The sequence below is a fragment of the Equus asinus genome, chromosome 22, assembly GCF_041296235.1.
Source record: "Equus asinus isolate D_3611 breed Donkey chromosome 22, EquAss-T2T_v2, whole genome shotgun sequence".
Lineage (NCBI taxonomy): Eukaryota > Metazoa > Chordata > Mammalia > Perissodactyla > Equidae > Equus > Equus asinus.
In genome coordinates this window covers 24,542,795-24,569,247 of record NC_091811.1, presented here as the reverse complement: position 1 = coordinate 24,569,247, position 26,453 = coordinate 24,542,795, and the positions used below count along the sequence as shown (strand labels likewise).

At 42.1% G+C, this 26,453-nt stretch overlaps 1 protein-coding gene across 13 annotated transcripts in view; it reads left to right on the top strand.

Annotated features, from left to right (window-relative positions):
* DUSP16 (dual specificity phosphatase 16) overlaps positions 1 to 26,453 on the top strand; it is a 95,067-nt gene that overhangs the window by 48,427 nt on the left and 20,187 nt on the right. For 9 of the 13 annotated variants that reach the window (XM_044775142.2, XM_070494271.1, XM_044775146.2 and 6 more), the window contains 3 exons: positions 4,639 to 5,232; positions 6,210 to 6,348; positions 22,973 to 23,136. In XM_044775142.2, coding sequence (XP_044631077.2) covers positions 5,005 to 5,232; positions 6,210 to 6,348; positions 22,973 to 23,136 — 531 coding nt within the window. In that variant the 5' untranslated portion in view covers positions 4,639 to 5,004. Of the gene's footprint in view, positions 1 to 4,638; positions 5,233 to 6,209; positions 6,434 to 22,972; positions 23,137 to 26,453 lie in introns of all 13 variants that reach the window. The other 4 variants (XM_070494276.1, XM_070494273.1, XM_070494274.1 and 1 more) reach the window with 1 other exon arrangement.

Genomic DNA, 26,453 nt, shown 5'->3' with positions numbered 1-26,453 from the left:
CCTGGCCACCGGCCCATCTCCTGGGCTGTGGGGTGGGCCAGGGACCCCCTAGCATCTTCCCAAGAGGGCTGCACAGCTGGAAGGCCATGAGGGCCTGGCTCAGCATCAGCAGCAGAGTGACACGGTGGCCGTCGCCGCCGCCAGCAAGTCCTTCGGTGTCTTGCAGGAGGCTTCAATCCATGACACTGGTGGCTCCTTGACCTTCAGCGGCCCAACAGTCATCATATAGGTGTCTCCTTCCCCCAGGAACTCAGGATGCTGCCCTCTCTTTGAGTAGGAACAGCCAAAGTCACAGCGGGGTATCCTTTAGAAGATGATTCCATCCTTCCGTGAGTGTGCACCATCACATTTAACTCAGAGTAGTTACAGAGGACACTCCCCCATTAGGATGTTGTGAAACAACTTGCTACCCTTCAAGCACACTGTTGGAGATTCCACTTCAGCTCTCAGATCCTCAGGCAAACAGCTGATTGAATAGGTGTAATGCTAGGGGAAAGGAGGAGTTGTCTTTTAAGGTTAAGTACTACCTGTTTTATTTAGCTTTCCAGAAGTGCATGTATGAAAGACCCATACATATATAGATTGTATCACATTCTAATTAAATACAGAAAAAAATCAAATTGGGGTATTTTAAGTGAAAGAAAAAGCAAATGCACAACAGTGTATATACTGTATAACCAGTTGAACAAAGAAGGAAAAGGAGAAGAATATATAGTTGTATTTTATTCTGTATTCATTAAAAAAAAAATCTTTGGAAGAAATCAGAAGAAACTATCAACAGTGATTAGCAGTTGCGAGGGTCAGGCAGCACTACTGGGCAGTTGGAGGACGAAGGATGGAGAAGGATTTTCAATGTGTTCATTGTTTTCATTTAAATATATTTGTTGGAGTTGCAATATCATAGCAATTTTTAACAGCTTTATTAAAGTATAATGGACACACAATAAACCGTACATACTCATAGTATATATACATTTTTATATTTTTTATTTTTATGAGCCATGTGATATATTGCTTGTTAAAAATGGAAGGAAAGAAATTAATTAAAACTTTAAAAATTGGCGAAGTAAATAGATAAATAGCAAAGCCAGCCTCTCCTGGGTTTTGTTATAGGCACTTGAGCCCCTGTGGTTCAAAGAATTTTTATTCCTTTTGACTTCCTGTAGAAATTTTGGGTAAGAGTAGCTTGGTGGTTTTGCTAACCATAAAATACTCTCTTCTCATCTTTTCAATCTTATCTGATGTAAAAGTTTTTTAAAACAAAACTGTCACAGACATGTCCCTCATCTCAGGGTATTGACATTCTTCAGAAGAACAGTGAATGCAGGGAAATTTCTAGATTAGAGTTGTAGTCTGAGTGAGGACTTAACCAAAATCCTCTAGCTGTAAAAGAAAAAGGTTTAAGGCTATTGTTACCCCACCCTCCACACCCCCTTGGCAGGACTCTGCCTCTCACATAGTCGATTGAGGATTACAGAAAATCAGACCTTGGGCATGAAGATAAGAGCAGGGCTCCAGCTGGCCCTGCAGCATGAAAATGTCACTTTATCCTCAGTTCGCGTCCACTCCTTTGTTTCAGTTACATCCGTACATTAGGGGCACTTGGACCAGACCTTTTCTTAGACGGGGAAGGGTCTTTTTGTGTCTGGAACTATGACTCTGGTGCTCTGGGTGAGAATGACCATTTCTGCCCGGTAGGACTGTTGGCCGTAGCCTGTCTTTGGTTTCAGTGATTTGGGCTTAGGAGAGTTGGCTGAAGGGAAGCAAAGATGAGAACTTTCTAATGCAACTTTTGCATGTTTGCTGTCTTCTCCCTCCCTTTGTCCCGCGATTTGCTAACCCAGATAGCTGCTTTGTCCCATCCGGATTTTATCATTGAGAGGAGCCAATCAGACTCGGAGATTCAGTGCCATTGTTGGAATCAGCTTGCTCTTGTTCTCGGATTTCCACTTTCTGTGCCACCTGGGCACCCTCATGGACAAGTCACGTCATTCTCTCTCAGTCCACTTTCGTTATGGGAAGAGATACTTAGGGGAAACAGGGTGACCCAGTAGCAGGAGCTCTCGTTGGGGAATCAGACGGTCTGAGCACAGGACTTTACATTTCTGTGAGCTGTGTCACCCACCGAGCAGTCAGGACTTGAGTCACTGCTATATCCTTGGTAGGTGCTTTGCAAAAATGTATTGTCGATTGACTAGAACAAATTCTCTGCTCTAGTTTCTTCAGTTGCAGATAGAGATGACTTTTGTACTTCATTGCCATCAAGCTATACTAAAACAAATACATTAATGTAATGAAGACAAGAAATGGACAAATAATGTGTTATGTGGAGCTGATTTGTAAAATGTGGGGGTGGATGAGATGATTTCTCAGGCACCTTCTAATTCTAGGTGTGTCTGGCTCTGTGAGAAAGGGCGCAGCTTGGTTGAAGCCGGACTATAGGAGGATGGAACTGCTTCTGTTTTTATCTGCTGAGCGATGGCTTTTAGGTTCCAGATGGAAGGCAGCTGTGTTCACCACTGGCGTCTTTAGAGCATTTTTCTTCCTTTCTCTGTTGATGAGTAGGTGCTTATTTACTTACTCACTTTAGATAACTTAAATAATTTTGTCCTCAAAACAAACTTTGTGAGGAGACAAGGCCAATATTTTATAGATGAGGTCTACATTTTATAGATGAGGAAAGTGTGGTTCAGAGAGGTTATGTGATCTGTCCAAAGTTACGTAACAGGCCAATGACGAGGCCACTTCTCTTTATGTCCTGCTCTCTCTTCTCCATGCTTGAGTTTCTAACTGTAAGTCTGAAATTGGGAAGTAGGACCCAGAGATATTTGAGGGTTCTACCATCCTGCTCTGAAATCAGTTAATTATTTGTTTATTCAGTATCTTAAGTCGCTTTTGGAACAAGGAGGATTTTACTTACTTGTAACAGTGTAAACTGAGTATCTTATGTGCAGAGCACTGTGAAGGTAAGAAATATATACAAAACCTCTGCCATCAAATAGTTTATCCTCCAGAAGTTGAAGGCCAACAGTAGACAGCTAGTTTTATGTTGTAGAGGATTTCATATAAGCAACAATGGACCAGGGGAGATAGGAATCAGAGAATATCGAAGGCCAGGGTGAGGTCCAAGCTATGGGCACCAAACTCTGACTAGTGTTAATTAGGAGATGGTGAAGTATAGGAATTTGGCGAGACTAGGGAAGCATTGGATCCAGTGTAAAGGGCTCTGTATGTTTAGGTTGTTGACCTGGAGTCCTAGTTTAAGGTGTGAGATTTTCCAAGGCTGGGAGTCAGTGATTCTCTTAAGAATGGGGGGGTGGGGGGGGGGGTGGAGCTGGCCCAGTGGCGCAGCGGTTAAGTTCGCACGTTCCACTTCTCGGCGGCCCGGGGTTCGTCGGTTCGGATCCTAGGTGCGGACATGGCACCACTTCACACGCCATGCTGTGATAGGCGTCCCACATATAAAGTAGATGAAGATGGGCACGGATGTTAGCTCAGGGCCAGGCTTCCTCAGCAAAAAGAGGAGGACTGGCAGTAGTTAGCTCAGGGCTAATCTTCCTAAAAAAAAAAAATCATTAAAAAAATCATTAAGAATGAGCATAAGGGGTCAGCCTGGTGGTGTAGTGGTTAAGTTTGCAAGCTCTGCTTCAGTGGCCCAGAGTTTGTGGGTTCAGATCTTGGACACAGACCTACACACTGCTCATCAAGCCATGCTGTGGTGGTGTCCCACATTCAAAATAGAGAAAGATTGGCATAGATGTTACCTCAGTGACAAGCTTCCTCAAGCAAAAAGAGGAAGGTTGGCAACAGATGTTAGCTCAGGGCCAGTCTTCCACACCAAAAAAAAAAAAAAAAAACAAGACATAAGAAAGTGAGAGGTAAGCCTTTGGAGGGTCAAGGACTAGAGGGGATTGGCTGGCCAGGGTCACAGCTGTGAAACTGCCTTGGGTGGAACTGGGTACATCTCAGGCCCCAGCAGTTAGCTCAGCAGTTGGTATGACAAGCGTGTCAGCCATTTTTGTCCCTCCTCTTCCTTAGAAGGCAGCTGAAATTTATTGAACCTCTTGTTTTCCTGCCTCTCCTTGGGCTGCTATTGCGCCTTGGCGGCGGGAGGGGGCGGGGTGGGTGTGCATGCATGTGTGCACTCACATATGCACACACTCCTACCATTGCGGTAATACTCAAGCCATCAGAAAAGATTTTTTGTCCCTATAATATGGGATTGCTAACCGGGTCTAGGCTGTTGTTCTTTGTGCTGGTTTTCAAGAAATAAGCAAATAAAATGGAGGAAACCCATTTGGAATATAATGCTTCAAGCAGCTTTTTGTAGCTCTTTTAATTTCATACTACAAGTCACTTAGTTCTGGGCCCCAGGTGATTATAATTCATAAATATGTCTTGTTTTCTCATCTTTGAGTTTTTATATTTTGAGTTAAAACTGAATTATCATGACTACATTTTTCTGAAACCATACCTATTTGTCCTTTTTGTTTGTTTGTTCCAAGAAAACAATGCATCAAGCGTGGAATTAGATTAATTGGAGTAAATATTATGAATCATACACTCACTCTAATCTGATGCTCTTTCTTTCTTTGACCCCATGTTTTGTTTTCTGTCTGTCTTTCTCCCTTCGTGTAGGCTTTTCAGTTCAGTGTGAAGCTGTTGGAGCGAGGGAGCAAAGGTAAAGAATGATGTAACGAACTGGCCGCCCTAAAGCATCTTTTGTTGTGGCATGGTTATTCCAGTCATCTCTTTATGAATCAGATGTGAGGGGCTGCTTTGTGGAAGGAGTCCTTTGCAAGAGCACATCAGCGGGAAAGAGAAAGAGACATTCACTTGGAGGGCTCTTGCTGAAAATGGGTTTAACTCTCCTTTTGCCAGTCACCACCAGCCTGACCTCATACAGTTCTAGTACAATGGAGTGGCTGAGCCTTTGAGCACACCACCATTACATCATCGTGGCAAATTAAAGAGAGAGGTGGGAAAAGAGGACTTATTGTTGTCATGGCCCATGAGATGATTGGAACTCAAATTGTTACTGAGAGGTTGGTGGCTCTGCTGGAAAGTGGAACGGAAAAAGTGCTGCTAATTGATAGCCGGCCATTTGTGGAATACAATACATCCCACATTTTGGAAGCCATTAATATCAACTGCTCCAAGCTTATGAAGCGAAGGTTGCAACAGGACAAAGTGTTAATTACAGAGCTCATCCAGCATTCAGCGAAACACAAGGTAAAGGCTTTATTTTTTTTCCTTTTTAAAATAAATGGACACACTGAAGGGGGAATAATTTTAAATGAAGCCTCATTTTTAAGGGGAGAAAGTAATTTGAGGAAGTTTTGGTTGCTTTTTAAACTTTGGTACCTTATGATACCTCAAAATAATTTACTAACCATATTGTCACCATTAAGAATATTTCTAAACTATACAGAAAGGTTGACTTGTTTTAGTTTGGTCAAGGGCTATATTTTCCCATTAATGTCTTGCTAAAATTGTTTTATTATTTTAAACAGTAATAAAAAGTTATAATTAATAAATTTTATTATTAGTAACTGTGTTAATATATATAGTATGTGTGTTATTAATAATTAATACCTTATTTTGTATTATCTACAAATTTACTGAAAGGAAATCATTGTATTCAAGTGCCTTGAAAAAAGAGTAGAAACTAACTATATTAGAAGTGCTTTTATTTGTGGGAATGTAAGGTGAGGTTGGTTAAGACTTCAGGATATTGTCTTCAAGGAAATTTATCCTTAGGGTACCACACTGTCATCTTTGTGGTAGGTAAGACTGTTTGTTTTCTTCAGGAGTAAAAATGAGTTCGTGTTTTAATTTTACCAAACAACTGATTTCTTTGTTATTATGTAAAAATCATCTTTTAAATGTTTCTTTAGTTCAAGGGTCATTGTGTTTATTTTGCATATTATTTTGTTGTACATGTTTTACCCTTTTAGAGTGTGAAGGATTTAAAACCAAGGAGTTTTGAGCACATCTACACAGAAATAGCATCAAGTTTGCCTTTTAAAAGTTGATTTTTTACAAGATTTAAACCTTTTGTATGCTCGGTTTATCCAGTAAGTCACCCACATCTCATTTGTATTCAGATTATTAATTGAAAACGGGAAGCGGGTATTTGCTTCAGCACCAGTAGTCGATGGGATTATTTTCTTCGCCTGCCTTCCTAACTGCTCACATTTGCATTTTAGGTCGACATTGATTGCAGTCAGAAGGTCGTAGTTTACGATCAAAGCTCCCAAGATGTTGCCTCTCTGTCTTCAGACTGTTTTCTCACTGTGCTTCTGGGTAAACTGGAGAAGAGCTTCAGCTCAGTTCACCTGCTCGCAGGTGAGGCTCGCGGGAGAGTTGAAAGGACTCGGAACCTCGCTGAGTTCTGTGATTAAGCAGTGTTTCACAGCGAGCTCGAAGTACAGTAGGTCATCACAACCTTGAGGTTATTCTGTAAGATGAGTTATTTATAGCTTTTGGTTGATGTAACTCTTCTCTTCAGCTTGAATGCCATCATTCTTGCACATTGGTCAGTGTGTTTTGACTTGGCTCAAATGCCCCTTCAGTTGGTATTTATTAGCTGGAAGTGCCACATGGATCTGTGTGCCCGTAGAAATAGCTCAGAGCCAGCTGCTTCTGCCCAGGAATCTTTCCATTCACCTGTGATAAGACACCAAACGTTCTGCATCTCAGCTCCTGCTGTTAGTTCCACCCCTTATGGCAAGAAGCAGACCAGCATTCCGATGTAAAGCTCTTATTCAACATTTATAGTTAAAGTGAACTCCAGCAGTCAGATCACTAGTCTTGCACGTTATGAACAATGAGATAGGGAGAGAATGTGTATAGAATATTTCTTCTAATAATTAGGGGGAATATTTTAAAACTTATTTACATGTGTATTCTGGGGGGTTTTTTAATAAGTAAAAAAGTCTCAACTTGCAAATGCTAAGCAACCAGATGATTTTATAAAGTGCATGAGTAGGACTAAATATTTTATATCTGCCCTAAAGGAGGGCAGTGTGAGAGTTCCATCGATTGAATTCCAAAGCAAAGTGTTCATTCTTTGCTTCCCCTGTGTTGCAGACGTTACTAAAACCCTTTCACTCACACTGGCTCAGAGTGGGGAATATGGTTTGACGTTGCACCGTAACCTTTAACACAAAGCTGCTGTGTCCGGCAGATTCTGCCACAGTGATAGGCATGAGTGCTTTTAAAAATTTGGCCTAAGAAAAACAAAATATTGATAGATATCACTTTCACACCTTTAATCTTTTGTTGCAAAGAGGGTACAGTGAACTTGATATATTGGCAATTGATTATTAGAAGTATAAACATTTCACTTTTAAGAGAATAGGGTTAAGGGGCTGGCCCCGTGACCGAGTGGTTAACAGCGCGCGCTCCGCTGCAGGCGGCCCAGTGTTTCGTCGGTTCGAATCCTGGGCGCGGACATGGCACTGCTCATCAAACCACGCTGAGGCAGCGTCTCACATGCCACAACTAGAAGGACCCACAGCGAAGAATATACAACTATGTACTGGGGGGCTTTGGGGAGAAAAAGGAAAAAAATAAAATCTTTAAAAAAAAAAAGAGAGAATAGGGTTAATCAGTTGTTGGTGTGTTAACGCTTTTAAACTCCGCAGGTTTAAGTAAGATTTCCGTGTCTCCAGTTCTCTCTCGTCAGCTTTGCTTCAGTTCTCAAAGAACAAGTGTATTTTCCTGTTTTTTTTTTCACATCATCTATTGCCGCACCTTTTGTTTATGCTGTGATTCTGTCTGATCTCCCGTTAGTATCCTTAAGTGAAGCCAGCTTGTCTTAGAATGTAGATCTCAGAATTCTGTAATGAGAATTAAAATATTAGGGTCTGTCTCTTGTTGATGGGCTCGTTCTTTTATTGGGAGTCTGTGTTCAATGTGACAGCTGTTATTAGAGTTCCACTAAACCAGGTGGGTGAGTTTAGGAACTCGTTTCATGCTTCTTGTAGCCACTGTGAGGGACTAACCTTGGAATCCTCTTAATGAGACCAGGGTTTTTCTCGAGGACACACCCAGATGTGCTTCATGGCAAAGTGCTTATCCCACTTCGCTCTCGCTTGAGACAGTTTTCCCTCTGGAGGGCTCTGACTTCACAGCTTGGCCAAGCAGACACTCCCATGGAGGAGTGAGCTCATGCTGTGTTTCTAGCACAGGTGTTTTAGTTGCTGGAATGCCCTTTCTCCCCTTTTCCAAAGAGCACTCCTTTGTTACCTGGAAGGTTCTTATCAGCCATGTGTGGCTTTGGGAGGGGCATTCATTGGTCAGTAAGGAAGAAAAAGGACTCAGTGTGATCATCTTGATCCACCCTAGGGACACTTGGAATGACGCACTGAGTCAGAACACCCTGACATCCCTAGCTCATACAGGAAATGTTTCCTAGGCCTAAACGAAAGTCTGTTGAGGCAGCACCAAGAACCACATTGAAGGTATTGATAGCACCATATCGTCATCCACCCTCGAGAATCCTGTATTTGTTTTAGCTTAAGAGGTGGCTTTAGGGACTGAATTGCCTTGTTTGGGAGTTTCTCTTATGACACTGAAGAGAGGGTTCTGGATGGTTAAAAGCCTTCTCAGCCATCCGAAAGCCTCTGACCAGTTGGAAATTCCCTTGGTTAGTGAGTCTCTTCCTTGGAGAGACAGAAAAGTGGAGTAAGTGGAAGAGAGTGCTGGGGAAGTTACGGCCATCAACTTTTGGCAGCCTGTTTTTTTGTCAAGGTTTAGCTGCTCAGAGGTCATTCCAGGGATGAGGGATAGAAGGACATGTCGACAAATGTTTCTTAAATGTGCTGTGACAGTTAGAGAGACTCATCAGCCTCATGTGGATGTGTGTGATAATAGAAAGACTAAGTGGTTTCTTGGAATAATTTCTCCATCAGTTGAGAGCTTTCAGCTACTTGGAGATTTTTCAGGAAAAAAACGTCAGATATGTGAGATGGTTTTTTGTGGTCAGTGTGTCTGGAAGTGAAGAATTGTGGCCCAGATTCCATTCACATTCTCAGGACTACCTTACCCAGAGAAAAATGACTTTGAAGAAGGGAAACGAGGACTTCTCCAAGGAACTGGACGAAGCATCTTAATGAGCTCTTTCCCTCAAGCAAGAGGAAACCCAGACTTACCTATAGGACGAGTTACATCGGCATAAAAAGTGAAGGCTTCCTGAAGGAAGTGGGGATTGGATTAGGGGGAGCCACGCTGGAATGCACTGGGCTTAATTCTTAAGTGTGGAACAGCTCCTGCTTTGAGGGGGTGGCTAGCCCAGTAAGCCTTAAGAGGGGTTCTGTTAAACCACTTTGACAGCTGATTATCAGTGAGACCAGATTCCCAAGCTTTCTGATCCTGAAATTTAGAACCCAGTTCTGCAATGAGCTCTACCTCTATGGGCCACATCTGAGGGCCTCCACGGCCGGGAACTTTGACCCCTGCCTGCCGACTTTCCCTTTTTCTAAGTCCAGTCAGTATTCTAAACAAAATGAATAATATTTGACAACCATATACCATCCTGTCACAAGTCTTTCGTTATTATCTTAAGATGTTATTTAAACTTTATAGTGTCACTTTCTCATTTGTTAGCTTACCTCGTCTACTGGATTCTCTTTTCCAAGCTGAGGACTATGTCTTGTTCATCTTTGTGTTCCCCACAAGGCCTAGCACTTCTTAAGTTTTCAATAAATATTTGATATATATATTATCTTATATGTAGGCTTATACCATTTGTATTTCGTATGATTTATTAGTTTAGAATATAAGTGTATTAAACAGTGACAAAACTAACCTGAAAGTGTGTGAAAGCTTGAGATTGTTTTGAAATAAATGATTTGCAGTGTCTTTGCTCAGATAGAGCAAATGTGTAGCTGCTGTGGGAAGAGTATCTGATATGAAAATGTTTCCATCAGTTTAATTGATTTAAACATGCTTTTAAGATCTAATAAAAATGCTGCTGCAATTAAACAGTGCTAATTTTGTGTGACGCTTAACTACTGAACTTTGATAAGGAGCTAACAGCTCTAGAAACCTAGCTCCACTCATAGGAAGATACGTCCTTGAATCCATGTGAATTAAGGATGGTTGAAATAGTTTATATTTTTACGTTTATATTTTTAAATGTAAATGTAAATTGATTATTCATTTAGCCATTAGTAAGTCTCTCAATAACCAAGCCAAACCAGACCATAGCATTGTTTCCCCCACAGAAGATTAAAGGGTTTTAATCTTCTCATCTTAGTCAATCTTTAATCAGCCTCATCTTAGCCAAAAAGAATGAATTTGGATCCTCTTGGAAAGTTCTCCGTCATCATTGATTGATAGGTAATACCAAAACCATTTTTTCCAATTTGAAGTCAGTTATTGAGTAAGCACAGTTTAAAGATGCACATATGCTCCTGCAACGGTCTTTAAAAACAAGACTTAAGATGGATGGAAACTAGATTTTTGGTGGTGAACATGATGCAATCTATATAGAAACTGAAATATAATGATGTACACCTGAAATTTACAGTGTTATAAACCAGTGAGACCTCAAAACTTTTTACAAAAAGATTTTTAGGAAGAACACAAGACTTAAGAATTTAAATTAATGGAATGATGGAATGGGTGTGACATAAACATTTGTTTCACAAAAAGGACTTTATAACTGAGGATGCAATTGTGAGGATCGTATTAGATAACGCATGTGAAGTCTCTGTATCAATAGTCTTTTTTAAAAAAACTATTATCATTATGAGTTAGGAAACAAACAGTTCCCGACATTGACTTATTGATCAACTATTTTGGTCTCATTAACTTTCAGAAAACTAGTTCTTTTTAAAAAACAATCTTGTTTCTTGGCCTTCACTTTATTCATTATGTATTACTTTATTCTACTTGCCTTTGTCTATTATATTTCTAAGGTGCCTGTTGAAAATAAATATAGAAGAAAAAAGAAGAACTGCTGAATTTGGACCTTTATTTTGTGCTAACATAGAGGAAAGAGAATAAATGGGTTAATTTAGTAGAAATGAAGATCAACCTACAGATGAAAAATACTGTGCTATTATTTCCTTCTCTTTCTTCGCTATTGTAACTGAGTAAAAGCAGAAGGGACCCACAACAGTTTACTAGTTGTATCACACCCATTTCTGTCCTGTGATGAGGCACAGGTTAGAACGCTACAGCCGTAAATAGATCAGAGACTTCAGCCCTTTCATTTACAAATGAGGAAAATAACAGAGCCCTTGAAAGGCTCTCCCAAGCTCTCCCTGTTCTCGCTGTGCGCCCAGGCCCACAACCGCAATAATCCCAGAGTCTTCTGGAATTTCACCAGGAGGGCTGGACTGGGAATCCAGGGTACCCATTTCAGATCAGGCTTATCCCGAAAGGCTCTTTTTGTGGTAGCTCTTTCTCAGCCTCTTTGTGGATTTCAGAGTCATATTCTTACCTCACATTTTATGGAAGAAGCAAAATAAAAATATACTGTACATAAAACGTTGTAAAGCATTAAAGTATCTTAGCTGGGGGGGTCATCAAATAAAAGTCTGACTACTCTGTTCTGTGCTGAAGTATAGCTCTGAATAATGATAGGAGATGCCATTTATTAAGCAGTTTCTGTGTTATTTGATACAATGTTGTGTACAGCGTTCAAGGCTTTCATAAACATTTAGTCTCTGATCACAGGTAGGTCTTAGATTAGTGTTTGCTACGGTTAGAGGCCAAATACATATTTCTTTGTTTTGAGTTAGATTTGCTAGTGTAGTTAGAGCTGGGGGTGAATAAAAATGCATTTGACTCTTTCTAGAGTCAAGTTTTGTTTTTGATTTAACAGGGACCTGGATTCAGTCAACAGGTCTGTGTAATAAGCGTATAACTTAACGGCGTCAGTTGTTGTCCTTCCTTATGGAGGTGTGGTAGAACCTGATCTCCCTGCTTACAGATTTAGCTGTATGTGCTATTGCTATCATCAGTTCTGTTCTCTAGTTTGGCATATCTTCTGTCCCTTGCCTAGAGAAGGGAAGTCTTCAGTCATTCCGTTTCAAACTCTGTAGTAGTTGGTGAAAGAGATTGAAATGAATGGGTTTCAGTAAAAGGACTGCAGTTATTCAGGAATTGGCTGTTCTTATGTTTAAAAAGCTGCAGTGACTGAGAGCCACTGAAAACAGACTAAAAATAGGTACTATTTTGCCCGCTGGTTGCCATGTATTTGCTGGCTCTGCTGCTGAGCTCGGTTTGCATGAGGCTAACCAAATTGGATCATCTTTTCTACAATTGCTACCTGCCATGTAGTAAGCCAGTTTATGTCACTTCCCAGCTACCAGTGGCTAAGACGTAATGCCTGAGGCTGTGTCTTTTTAAAACATGGACTACTGACCAGACTAAAGATAGTTCCTTGGTTCCTTATCTTGATGTTTTGCACAAGCCAAACAAAAGCACCTTAGACGACAACGGTGACATCAGTCTTCCTTTGCCCCAGTAGTGTCACCGGTATGCTTTGGAGGAACGCCAGGTCCAGGCCTTTTCGTTCAATCAGCCTCTCATTGTTTCATGGGCAGTTTTGTGGTTGCACCGTGGGCTGGGCTCTGGGGAAGAGGGTACTGGAAAAGCAAAAGTCTTGCCCCTGCCCTTGGGAACCCAGCGGTTAATTTGGGGAAACACGTTTAGAGCGAGTGAAACAGAGAAGCATGCGGTACGTGCTAAACTGCGTAATATGGTGGTGAGGGATGATTCGGTGTCTGCAGAAACTGGGGAAGAATTCCTTACAGCAATGGCATTTTAATCGAACCTTGAAAGATGAATAAGATTTTGGTGGGGAGGGTCCTTGGTATTCTAACTGAGGGGGGCGAAGCATGATTAAAAATGTCAGGAATGAACAAAGATTTTAGGGGGCAGTCAAGGGACTAGAGTAGATTTTTTGTGAAAGGGAGAAATGGGAATTGAGAGGAAAAGAAATCAAATTATGCAAGCCCATTACACCAAGAGGACAAATTCGTGCTTTGTTGTGGTGGGTACTGTGAGCCTGTCATCTCTCAGTCATCAGATCTTTCTTCGGATCTCTCAGGTCTGTCTGCTCTCCTCCTCTTCTGCTACCAACTGAGTCAAACCAACATCCTCCCTCCCTTGGATTGGCTCCAAGAGCCTCTGACTAGTGTTCTCATATCCTCTGTCTTGCCGTCTTCTAATCCATTACTCACACTATAGCAAAGTTATATTTTTATTTTATATTTTTAATGTAATCCAGATTATATCACTCCTCAGTTTAATACGCATCAGTGCTCTTAGGATAAATTCCCAAAACCCTAGCCGACTTACAAGCCCCTGTGGTGTCTGGTCCTGCTTACCCCTCGAACTTCATCTAACGCCACTTTAAGTCTTCAGTTTGTTTTTTGTTTCAGCTCTTTAGGCCTGATCTCAGTTGCTCTAAATCTCCAGCATCAATCTCTCTGGACCGGGACAGAGGCTCTCCTCTCCCCCTCGTTCACCTGGGTGTCTCCTGTTGGACTCACCATAGTCGTCGAGCCTTCCTGAGCTACCAGGCAAAGTTGGTTTCCTCTGTTATACACACTCCTATGGCCACCTACCATAATGAGTTAGTTATTCATCTAATTATTTAATGTTTGTCCACTAAACTGTCAGTTCCAAAGAGGGCCTCTGTCTTGGTCACTGCTGTCCCTATTACCTAGCACTGTGTCCAGCTCACAGTAGGTCCTCATTCACTGTCTCTTTGAACTTATATGTGACCCTGGTGGTCTCTAGTATTGTTTGGTTGACTGAACAGATAGATACCCCTTTCTTCCTCACTGCTCTCTGAAGTCTCCAGGGAAGCTGTGCAGTTGGCCGAAGAGGAGGACTGTTTGGTAGAGTGGAATACACAGAAGTGGACTTAGGGGAGAGCCTGCTCCAGGATAGATTAGAAAGCTTTGAGCTTCGCCTAGAAAAGCCTGAGAAATGAGTTGTATGGTGATTCATGGACAGTTCACACGTTAGTCAAATTTGATTCTTAAGAGTCTTTCTCCAGACACCAGACTCATATTCCCTTTTCCTCTTGACTCATAGAGTTATCTCCTGATGGATAATGTCATTTCATTGAGCCCTTTGATGGTCGCTATAGACGTATCCAGCAGCCACTTTGTCCTCATCTGGGGGATGGTTGTAGTTGGCCTAGTTTCCTTGGGGATGTGCCCGATTCCCTGAGCCATGGAGGTATTGCTGGACTCTCCAGGCCGTTATGGAATTCTGAGCCACTTAGGTCCGTAAGTGTCCATCAGAGAAGGTTTTCTCTCCACTTTTTGTGTAAAGTCCCCTGGATATCACAGAAGCACAGTGAGGATTCAGTGTTGCTTTTGGATGACCAAAGCAGCATTTACCACTTTTACCTTTTTTTCTTTAGTAGCAGAAAAATGTTTTTCTTGCCCTGTGCCTCCTCTCTCACCCTCAGAGTCTTCTGGGGCATTGTGGTCTAGGAATAGGAAGCAGATTCTGGGCCCCCACCCATGCCAACATAGCTTTCAGCTTTGAATGGAATCCGGAAATCCCTTTGAACACCAAAAATATGCAAGACTTATGTCCATCAACAGCTATTCATTGTAACAAGGAAGGATTCAGTAAACATTGATTGAATTCTAGTTATGTGCCAAGCACTGTGCTAAATGCTGAGGTGATTACAAAGGAGTATGAGACACAATTCTCACCCACAGGCAGTTCACATGTATTACAGCTGGAGAAATCAGAGGTCATAACAAACAAGCAAAGATAATTCACGGTTATCAAGTCAATGCTAAATGCTCATTGCCAAATGATTGCTATAAATTTTATAGAAGTTCTAAGTTAGCAAGACCATATCCAGAAACCCTGGTCAAGGAAGATTTTTTTTTTTTTTTTTTTAGTGCAACAGAATAGATTTGAAACTGTCAGAGAGCAGCTCTTATAGTAGGAGAAGACCATGTCCTGAAACTTGATTTGGTGGTGAGTGTATGTAGGTGTTCAGAAGGTTTTGATGTGAAATGTATTTTCTTGGTTATGGTAGAAAAATTTTGGACTATCTTGCTATGGAAGAGGTGTGTCGTGTGCTCGCCTGTGGTTTGGAAGGAGTTATAAAATGGATTCAAAGGACTGAATTGCCAAAGGCCTGAGATAGGAAAGCACAGGTGTATTAGGAAAGCAGTAAGAAGACTGATGTGCCTGTTCCACGTAGGGTGGTGGTAGGGGAAATGAGGTTGGACAGTAGATTGGGGTTAGATTATGAAGGGTCTTGAATGTCTCGCTGAGGGTTTTGGATTTTATTCTGTGGGTATTTGGGAGCAGAAAATACGTCAAAACTTTATCTTAAGATGCTTGACCTGGCTGCAGAGTGGAAACGAGTTGGAAAAAGGACAAGTAGATCAGAGAGTGCTATTACTGACTTTATGTAATAATGAGGTGCGTAGGTCGTGGACTAGGGTGGTGGCGGGAGAGTGGAAAGGCAGGGACAGATGGAAGAGACTTTACATATATTATGCGTAAAGGAAAATCAGTGTGTTGGCGTACCTACTGAGTGCTGGTGAGATGCCTGGAAGAATGGGGCTGACACGAACAGGGGTGCGGAATGAAAGAGAGGAAAATATTGGCTTTAAATTTATTTTTAAAGTATCAGTAAGTCTTTCAAGTGAAAATGAAAATGTTAGATTGGAGTTTGGGACATCAAGCCCGAATATACAAACTTGGAAATCTTTGGTTTTCGGGTGAAAATGAGCAAATGTCATCTCCTTAATAACCTCCCCCTTCCATGCTGATGGAAGTGGAGGCCTTCTGAATCCTTCCTCCTCAGGAAGTCCCAGGGTGCTGTTCGCTTGGCTGTTGTCTTCATAGCTTCATAAAGTCACTGGGGGACCTGTCAAGTTGCTTCTGGGAATCTGGCTTTCCTACTACCGCACTTGTTCATTTTATTCAGCTGTTCCTTTTGTTTGGTTATTCTGGTTGCGATCTTCAAAACAATCTTTGTTTGAAGGCATTTGTTAAGAGTCCCGCCTGCCTTTGTGTATTTTAAGAGGAGTTGTTTCTGGGCATGGTTATGTGTTGCTCATCTGAAAGATCAATAAAATAGTAAAGATATCACTCTACATTTTCTGAGAACTCTTTACTAAACAACACGTCTGGATTTTACCAGTTGAATTGATCTAGATAACGTTATTTTGAGGAATAGCAAGATCTAGATGTATGAATCACAAGAAATGGCGAGTTGCATTATTTTTAGTATTTAGTGATTTTTTTTTTATGCTAGGGCTTTGAAAAATTTGGATTCATTTGTTGTGTGGGAGATTACTGTGTTAATCCAAAAATTAGATTGAATTCCCCATTCCCCAACTGCGCCAAGTGATAGAGTTGTTCAATATAGAGTGAGCGTTTTTGAAGGGGTCATTTACGGGACAAGTTTTATGAGATGTAGGCTACTGGTCAGGCTTCCTGGAAGGTCTCCACAGAAATGTGTGTCTGTCCACTTACCTCTCCGATGGATGGAATAAGAGTTTAAAATCAATGCTTTATATCATTTGGGATTTTCCTCTTCAGTGCTGCTCATTGATCAGTGCTGCTGAGCGGAGAGTTGCTTAGACAGGACGTAGATGGAATGCTGCTAATGTTGTTGAGAAAACTATGCCATGCCCTCCACCTTCCCAGAAATGATCTTATGAAACCTGTGTGGCTTGGCTTACCCAGGCCAACCTGTATACACTAGAATATTACAGTTACATGTTTTTGTTTGCTTTTGAGGGGCTACAGAATTGTTGCCTTTATTTTTCTTTTCATTTTGTTTAACTAGTTTCAACTCTCCATGTTAACAGTTTGCTGACCCTGGAAGAATTGTCATCTTCCTTGAGTCTATTTTTAAGTGGCTAGAGAACAAAGTTGCCTGAATCAGTCACTTCACACTAAAGCATAAAATAATTACTCTTAGGAGCAATTAAAATACTTTATTATGAAATATACATTTCAACATTTCAATTTTTAATATTGGAGTTTCTCTTTTGTGCGATAGCAAAGCAGCAGATTTTATTTTCAGTGTGGGGAGAACCGTTCTCTGCAGCATGGAGGTGACCGCCACTTAAATCGTTCACGTACGTTCTAGAATACATAACTGAATGGTTGTTTTTATGTCATAAATAGGGAGCCTTTGTTTTACAAAAGTATTAAATTACATGAGAACTGTATTTAAAAACTGTGAAACTATATAAACTATGAAAATGATTTAATATACAAAAATTAAATTTCCATATGACTCTTTAGAAAAATGTCTTTCATAAAGTAGAACTGTGTGTGAATACTGTTTCTTTATGGAGCCGTGGAGCCCGTCCCCACTGCGGGAGGGAGTTGCCTTGAATTCTTCCTTCCCTCTTCGGGCAGCCCTGTCAACTGGAGGAGCTCTAATGGCGTGCTACCTCTTTGAACTGAAGCCTCGGTGGAGAAGTCCTGATTCTCCCTGTGGGGAACCATCTTTAAAGTGATGGAGCTGACGTTTATCTCTAGTTTGGCTAAAAGGATGCAGACCCATTTTTAGAATTTGGGACTTAAAAAAATTTCTTGATGTCACTAAGCTGTAGTAAAGTGCTACTTTTGTTTATTATGTAAATATTCTTTCATTTTAAAAAGAAACACTGTGATCTGTAACTGATTGCAAGAGTCAGAGGGAAGAGAAAAGAGTGACTAATGGAAATTGTTTCGTAGAGTTATATGTATTTTATTTTATGTGGCAGATTTTTTTTTCTCTGAAAATTGAAAGGTGGTTCACGTTGGCTTTTACAGAAAATGGTATTTATGATTGGAATTGTGAAGGAGATGCTCCTAAGGGAAGAAATTTTTCTTGGCTGAATTAGAATAAAGTGATATACAAATTAGGAATGCCTTTAAGCTATACCAAGTGTTTTCTCTGTCCAAAGTAATATATATGTTTTTATTTATAAACATGCATTCTCCTGGTTGGATTTGTGGAAGACTGACAAATATGGATTTAAACAATGCAGTTTTTCTGCCTGTCCATCCAAATTGGTAGAGGCCAGAGGTGTCTGCTGTCTCTGTTGCCAGTCTACCCATCCACATTTCTTTACAGACCAAGGGTGTCTGCGGATGTGTCTTCCTTCCTCTTAGAAACAAATGCTTCCAGCGTGAGGGGAAATAGCGGATACAACCGTTCCTAGATTCAGGTCTATCTTAGGGATGTGCGTATGGGTTATACGACTTTCTATTTTCTACCTTCCCAGATGATAAACAGCATAAAACCCAGGGATAGGAGAAACTTGGCATGATTGGACGGTGAGTCAAATCCTTGAACAACTTTAAAAAATATTTTAAAACTTTTTCAAGAAGTTATCGGTTTTTCAGTACTGTTTTTCACAGTAAACAGAGGAGGATAATGAACTGATGTTCTGTCTTCTTGTGGTGGCATCTAACCTGGAGTCCCTGGGAGAGCGGAGAGTCATGACAAGGGCAGATAGGATGACTCTCTTCTGGGTATCTGTCAGCCATTTGTAGCAAAAAGTTTACATAAGTGAATTGCACTTTTCTTCTTATTAGATCTAGTTTGTAAGAGGAAGAGGGACATTTTAGACATATTTCAAAACTGAGTTGCTGATGAGGCCACAGATAGTTGTTCAAGGGTTCGGGGAAATCAGGCAGAGGCTCATCTGTTGTTAATTAATGAAATGAAACTGGGGTCACCAGAGTACAGCAGTGAATGAAAGGTCAGCGAATGGAAAAAACTGTCAATGAAGGAGGATGTCAGCAGAGTGGAACATTGTCAGAGATAAAGATCAGGGAAAATATACTCTTTGGCTGAGGTAGTGTTTTCTGGAAGTGACTAGGAGCCATGGTTTGGGACATTTCAAGCCAGACTGAGCACTATATGAATGGTCTAATTTCAACGAAATCTGTTAAATATTTTAAGGCTATTTGGGTTTGTGTAGAGATTAGTCGAAAAGATTTGTGAAAAAGTTTCTTTTTGGTTTATAATATGTTTTACAATGTGTTATTGCTGTTTTGTTTGGCTTTTTGGTTTTGAAGCTGAATACTAGTTTCTTTCATTTATTTCTGTGCTCTGAGAACTTTCTAGAGCCACACTCACTTCTGGGTCCAGCAGACTTAAAGTGATCGAAGATCTGTGCGCTAATTAGCGGTAGAGCTGACTGGGGCAGCCCAGGCCTGCTGGCTCTCAGTGTGCGATTGTCGCAGGATCGCATCCCCTCTGACAGTGGTTCTGTGGGGGACGGCCTGACGGTCGCCCAGACAGACCTTCAGCTTCGCTACCAACTTGCAAACTGTGGTCATGAACAAACCAGTGACTGTAGTTACATTTCACCTGGCTCCTCTGTAAACGTTATTGGTTTCGTGCAAAGCGCATTTAAGAGTGTGTGTCTCTAATCGGGTCAGTCCTCATTCCCTTTTTTCCCATTGAAGCTTTTGAACCAGATGGCTTTGGGGAAGCCAGGCTCTTCTCTCCATTTGGGAGAGGCCCACGGCCATCTTCTGCCAGGTATTGAGACCTGGCAGGTCACGGCTGGTGAGGGCGGGACCCCATGGGTATCAGCAGGACTGTCCCCGCTTCGTGGAGAGAGTTAATCCTGTGGCATTTAGAGAAGTGATAGAGCCCAGTGATGGAGGGTGCCGTCTCCAGAGCCGACTCCTGGGCTCATATGCCCGCTTGGCCAGTTGTTAGCCTGTGTCTTTCTGAACCTCTATTTCCTTACCTGTAAAATGGGAATAATAGTAGCATCTACCTAACAGGGCAGTTGTAAAGATTGAATAAATACTTGCAAGGTGCTTAGAGCAGTGCTTGTCACATAGTAAACATTCAAGAGTTCTCTGATTACTTACATTTAAAATGGAATTCAAGTGGAGTTTCCTTGGATTGTCTGGTTTCTCTTCTCTGAGAACACTTACTAGAATATTGTTTTGTTGGATTTAAATGAGAGACCATCCCATGAACTATTTTGGAGCCAGGATAGAAAAAAATATGAAAACAGTTCTTTAGAGAAACACCAGAACCACAGAAGTTAATAAAAGTTAAAATTTAAACGCATACAATTAAATTGTAATCACGGTAGTGCCTGTCAGGTGTTTTGTTGGGTAGGCGTAAGACAGGCAGAGAACGGTGAGACTCGGGCACATTGATTGTTAGAACAACTACTTTGGGGAGAAAAATCTTACCTTAAATATCTGTATTATGCAATTAGAGAGACTGAAAAGGAACAAAACACTAATAGAAACAAAATGATAAACTCTAAACAGTGACACTCATATACATGTGCCAGTATCAGCTGACCCCTTTTTGAGATTGTCTGCGGCTTGTACTTGAACCTGTGGGAGTTCTGACTCCATGTCAGTAGTTGCAGTGGCCCTAGCATAGCGTTCCCTTAAGTGTGAGTTCCGTTAGCTATTAACAGATTCTAGGGGGGAAAAAGAAAGAGGGTACTCCATGGTCAAATAAGTCGGGGAACTACTTGAGTTAAATGAAATTAAACCAGTTTCTTTGGAGATACTTTTCAGAGCCTTTAATATGCCGATGTCTGCTGTGGCTCTCCCAGGGAGATACAACACACTGTATTTTTCTGACTTTTTGGACCAGCATCTCAGCTGTCCACTTCCTGCTGGACACCAGTGGTCTGGAGCACACTTTGGGAGATGCGCCCTTAGAACCATCGCCTCTTTCACTTTGTGTCTCTGGTGAATCCTAACAGGTGTAGCCACACAATTAGCTGCAGATCAAGGATGGAGGAAGGCCTCGCAGAGGAGGCTGGGTCCTAAGCATATGATCACTCTCTTGAAATAATAATTACTGATACCTATAGAGTGCTTACTGTGTGCCATGCACAGAGTCCCTCAGACACGTTAACTAATTTAATCCTCTTAACAACTCTGTGAGATAGGTCTGATCATTGTCCCCATTTATAGACGAGGAAACTAATAGCCCAAGAGCTTAAATAGCTTGCCCAAATCAGACAAGTGGGAAGTGGTGAAGCCGGGATATGAACTCAGGTCCAGGAGCCTGTGTTCTTCCTTTCTCTGCTGCATGATTGTGGGGCTGTGTGTGTGTAGTTGTATGCGGTGTGTGCACGCCCAGGGCGGAGCAGTGGTGGTCATCATATTCCTGGATGAGAGAACAGTGTGAAAGTGTGAAATAACAGTGAGTTTTGTGTGGCTGGAGATCATATTTGGCAATGATGAGAAATGAAACCGTGAGTGTGTACATGTACAGATCCCGAGGGCCTCATCTGTCACACAAAGGAATTTGGGGTTTCTATATTGGAGCCACCTGCTCTTTCATCAGGTTACCTTGAGAACTTCAGGAAGCAAGCTGCTGATGAATAGAGACAATGCAGACGCTTGGTCAGGTTGGAGGCTAGGATGCACACTTGTACATTTCAGAGGTGGCACAGTTGTCACCCACTTCCTGCCATCGCAGCCTGCTGCGTTGCGGAACCTGTACTGAGCATAGACGATAGACACAGGGTCTAGCGGCTTATGCTTGAGTTGCACATAACACAGGATGATAAGGGATGATATTCTCCCCCTCGACTCCCTGCACCCCTGCAGTTTTTGAGGGCGTATTTATTTTGTGTGCTTCTGGAAGTGGCCTAAAGGCTAATAGAATGTAACTCAAGGAGATGGAGATAAATATTTAATAAGATTTTAGGGTCTTGTTTAAGGCTTGATTGAAGAGGTAAAATTTGGGCTGCCCTGTCTTCTGATATGACAACGTGTTAATTGTTTTTTAATGAAATAGTATTAAAAATATACAAGTATTCTCTCTGACCCAAATCTCTTTGCTTTCTGAGTTTGAACTTAGTGAGTAGTGAGGGTGTGGACTGCAAGGGATTTATCTGAAAACTTATCAGCATCTGCTTAGTTCCTGGGTTTGGATAGCAAGGGATATTTAGATTGGAAAACCCAGCGAAGACCTTATTCATCTTTTCTTTCCCCAAAGGAGGTGAGTGGCCAGTTCATTTAGAAGTGACAAGATGGTGACTTCATGAAAGTCATAGAGCAGATCATTACAAGGACAGGACTAGAAAAAACGGAATTCTTCCGAGTCTAGGAATCTGGCCACTAGGGCTTCACACACCCGGAGCAATTAGGGTGTGTTGACACTTCTTTGTAGTGCTCAGCACAATGAGCAGGAGACCCCAGGAATCAGTGGTAATTGCGGGAACTCTGATATAGAGGATATTTATACAATAGGGGTGAGTTTGTGTGTGATACCTTTGAAATAAAAAAACCTATATAATAGCAACATTTAAGGTTAATACTAGAAAGAATTTTTTTTAAGATTTTATTTTTCCTTCTTCTCCCCAAAGCCCCCCAGGACATTGTTGTGTATTTGAGTTGTGGGTCCTTCTAGTTGTGGCATGCGGGATGCTGCCTCAGCGTGGCCTGACGAGCAGTGCCATGTCTGCACCCAGGATCTGAACCCAGCGAAACCCTGGGCTGCCGAAGCAGAGCACATGAACTTAACCACTCGGCCACAGGGCCAGCTCCTAGAGAGAATTTTTAACTTGCTCAATGTTATTTTGAAAAAATAACATCCGGTCTCAGTTCACATTTTTTTATATCCCCATTTTGCTTCTATGCCTGGTTGTCTTGACTTTGTTATTTGCCACTTACTTTAAATCCTAAGTTCCATGAGCAAGCATTCACATGGGGGCTGGGGAGCAGGGAGAAAGTGTAGGATGTGGGAAGATGAAGAGAGCGAGGAGGCAGGGAGTCATTTTAAGTGCGTTCAGGGCTTGCGTACTCCTGTCGTGGCCCTGCCACCAGGACTCGGCGCTGGATTATACGTCACACTTGGCAGCTGGCAGCCATAGACAGGAGTACGTGTGCAGTGGTGTCCACTTGCATCTGTGGGTTTTGGCTTTTCTTTTTAAATAGTTGTATTTGAGTAGTTAGAGAAGGGTGACGTTTATCTTTGTGCATGGCATAATTCTATAATGTTTGTTCTTAGGTGGGTTTGCCGAGTTCTCCCGTTGTTTCCCTGGCCTCTGTGAAGGAAAGTCCACTCTAGTCCCCACCTGCATCTCTCAGCCTTGCTTACCTGTTGCCAACATTGGGCCAACCCGAATTCTTCCCAATCTCTATCTTGGCTGCCAGCGAGATGTCCTCAACAAGGTGGGTGCTTTGAAAATATCCTTCGTTGCAAGGTTTATTGTTAGCAGCTGGAGAAACGGCGCTTGCCCATTAGCTGTCATTGCAAACACACTGGCTCACAGAGAGAAAGTACACCGTCCTCAGTGTGACTCCTCAGTGTGACTCCCCAGTGGGCAGTTGCATCATCCTTTGGAGTCTGTTTTGTTTGCTGCTGTTGATTGCCATCGGAAACCTAAACTGCCGTCGTATTTGCTTGTTCCTCATAGGTCCAGGACACCTGGAGTAGGACAGGATTCTTCAGAAGTTTAGCCTTATCTTCTTAGGGTATTAATTGTTCTATTATAGTAGTCGGCACACTTGCCGAGGCTGATACTTCCCAGGTTATTTCACACTTAGAAATGTATTTATTTACTGCAGCGCACTAGGAACGGACTCACATTGGGCTTGGATTGAGGAGGACCTCATGATGACCATTGGCTGGGGTGGCGGGGCAGGGGGAGGCAGTAAGAAGATGGTTAGGACAGGGGCTGAGTCGTTACTGCAGGCCGCCCTGTCTGAAGCTTGTCAGAGCAGTTTAGTGGAGAAAGAAGAGGGAAGGGCATGGGTTCTTGCTTGAAAGGACGTGGGCTATATTAAATAAGGTGTGCCCAGTGCAGGACCAATACTGATGGAGGCCCGTGTGTATAACGGTACCAGCGTAACAGGAGAGCTGAAATCCATCTGCCTCCGCGGCGTCATGCTCTTAACCAGCAGTGCTGGAGAACAGTGCTCTCACTGCCTGGAAAAGTGATTTTTCTCTAAAGCCTCTAATTGGAAAAGCAATTGAAGATCTTAATTCAGCTATTGATGATTTACAAGTGCTGCTTTCTTTCCTGTGTGAAGAGCAGTACCTTAACATTTTCTCCTTGAGTCACCGAAAAAATTGGGCTGACTGTAAAATAAGCTGCCAGATTGGCTGGTTTGAGCACACAGAAAGCAAAAGTACCCTATCATTGGGTAGCAGTGAGGCATTTTTTCCCTCTTTTTTGTTCTCAGAACTCCTGCCTCTTCAGAGTTTTGCCTTGACGCTGTTGTTGCCACGTCTGCTCTCACTGTCAGGTTTGACATCTGAGAGCTTATGGCTGTGCTGAGCCTGTGGTGGGGTCCAATGCCTCAAGCATGTGATGATGATTAATTCTCTTTTAGAGATAAGCAAACTGTGTCACAGAAAGCAAAATTAATTTCCTAAAGTCACATGCATCCCTGGGACAAAGCTGGAGCTGCTTCATTTAAAGATTTTATTTTTTCCTTTTTCTCCCCAAAGCCCCCCGGTACATAGTTGTGTATTCTTCATTGTGGGTTCTTCTAGTTGTGGCATGTGGGACGCTGCCTCAGCGTGGTCTGATGAGCAGTGCCATGTCCGCGCCCAGGATTCGAACCAACGAAACACTGGGCCGCCTGCAGCGGAGCGCGCGAACTTAACCACTCGGCCACGGGGCCAGCCCTTGGAGCTGCTTCATTTAATCCTCATATCAGAAAAATAAATAAAATGAAATCAAATTCTTAGTTAAGGATCCTGTTCAGAATTACCCCCAGTCAAACTTAACCAGTTAGCAGGTGATTTTACAAATAATTATGTTACAGATCATTTCTGTTACTTTTTCTTTTAAAGATTTTATTTTTCCTTTTTCTCCCCAAAGTGCCCCCGGTACATAGTTATAATTTTTTTTTTTTTGAGGAAGATTAGCCCTGAGCTAACTGCTGCCAATCCTCCTCTTTTTGCTGAGGAAGACTGGCCCTGAGCTCACATCCATGCCCATCTTCCTCTGCTTTATATGTGGGACGCCTACCACAGCATGGCTTTTGCCAAGAGGTGCCATGTCCACACCCAGGATCTGAACCAGTGAACCCCGGGCCCCCGGAGGGGAACGTGCTCACTTAACTGCTGCGCCACCAGGCCGGCCCCATAGTTCTATATTTTTTTCAGTTGTCGGTTCTTCTGGTTGTGGCATGTGGGATGCCGCCTCAGCATGGCTTGACGAGGGGTGCCGTGTCCGTGCCCAGGATCTGAACCGGCGAAACCCTAGGCCGCCGAAGTGGAGCGCGTGAACTTAACCACTTGGCCATGGGGCCGGCCCCCCATTTCTGTTACTTTTGACATTAAGTTAAATGGTACGTTCATTTGGTATATACTTTTTCCAGGTTTAGCAAATGTGTCAATTAACAACTCCCTAGGCGCCTGCAAGGTGAGAGCAGTTCAACCGGAACCTGGAGTTGAGTGAGGGGAGGATAGTTGTCTATTTTTAAATGGCTTTTAAATTATATTAAACAGGATACATCCATAGATGCATTGAGAGGAAATGGTTGTAGGGTTTATGGAAGTTCATGGGGAAGACAACTTGGACGAGGAGTTGTTACAGAACACAGTCAGAAAGCTTCTGTCAAACAGGTGCGGTGATGGGGCAGTGAGATAGGAAGGCACCCATAGGCTGGCGGCTTTGAAAGCAGAGAGTAGCAATTTATATTTAATCTCTAGATTCATGGTTGAGGAGAGTCTCAGTGCTGAAGGGGATGTTAGAGGGCACTTAGTCAGCCTCTTATATTCAATGAATGAGGAAATCGATATTCCAGAAATGTTAAGTGAATTCTGCAGCATCTCCCAGGGGATGGTGAGTTTCAGACCCAGGTTTGCCTCCATTTCACAGATAGTATAGACTGCAGTTCCTGTCCCACACTCTGATTTACGCTTTCTAGAAGAAATAACATGCATCTTGTTTTTCTTAAAGATATCCAAAGATGAAGATTTTGTAACCTTTCTAATAGTACATTCCTTTTTATTAAAATTTAAAAGCCGAAGTCTTTAAAAACGGCAACCACAAAGCCACTAATTTTATTACTTTTTTTTTTAATAAAGTGCCACCAAAATATCTTGAAAGCAGGTCACAGATATTTCCTGAGGAAGATCATAATACTTACCATTTAAAGTGCTGGGTTCTTTATGTTACTGCCTTTAACTCTCAGGATAGCGTAGGAGCAGGTTGGCCCTGAGCCGTCCGTCAAGTCATGCACCCAAGATCTCTTGGCTGGGAAGTCACTGACTTCAAAGCTGGTCAGTGGCAGGGATCACACTCAAACCCAAGCCACTCTGGCTTTAAGCCCTGTGTTTATATAACACCAGAAATACTCATCTTCTGGAAAAGGGAACTCTCTGTAACAGGCTGTTAGGAAGGACTGACAAATCTTAACAGTATGTTGATCATAACTGAGATTTTCTTTCCCTGGTTTTCCACAGCATATTCTATACCAGCACTGTCCAATAGAAATGTAATGTGGGCCCCATGCATACGTTAAAATGTTCC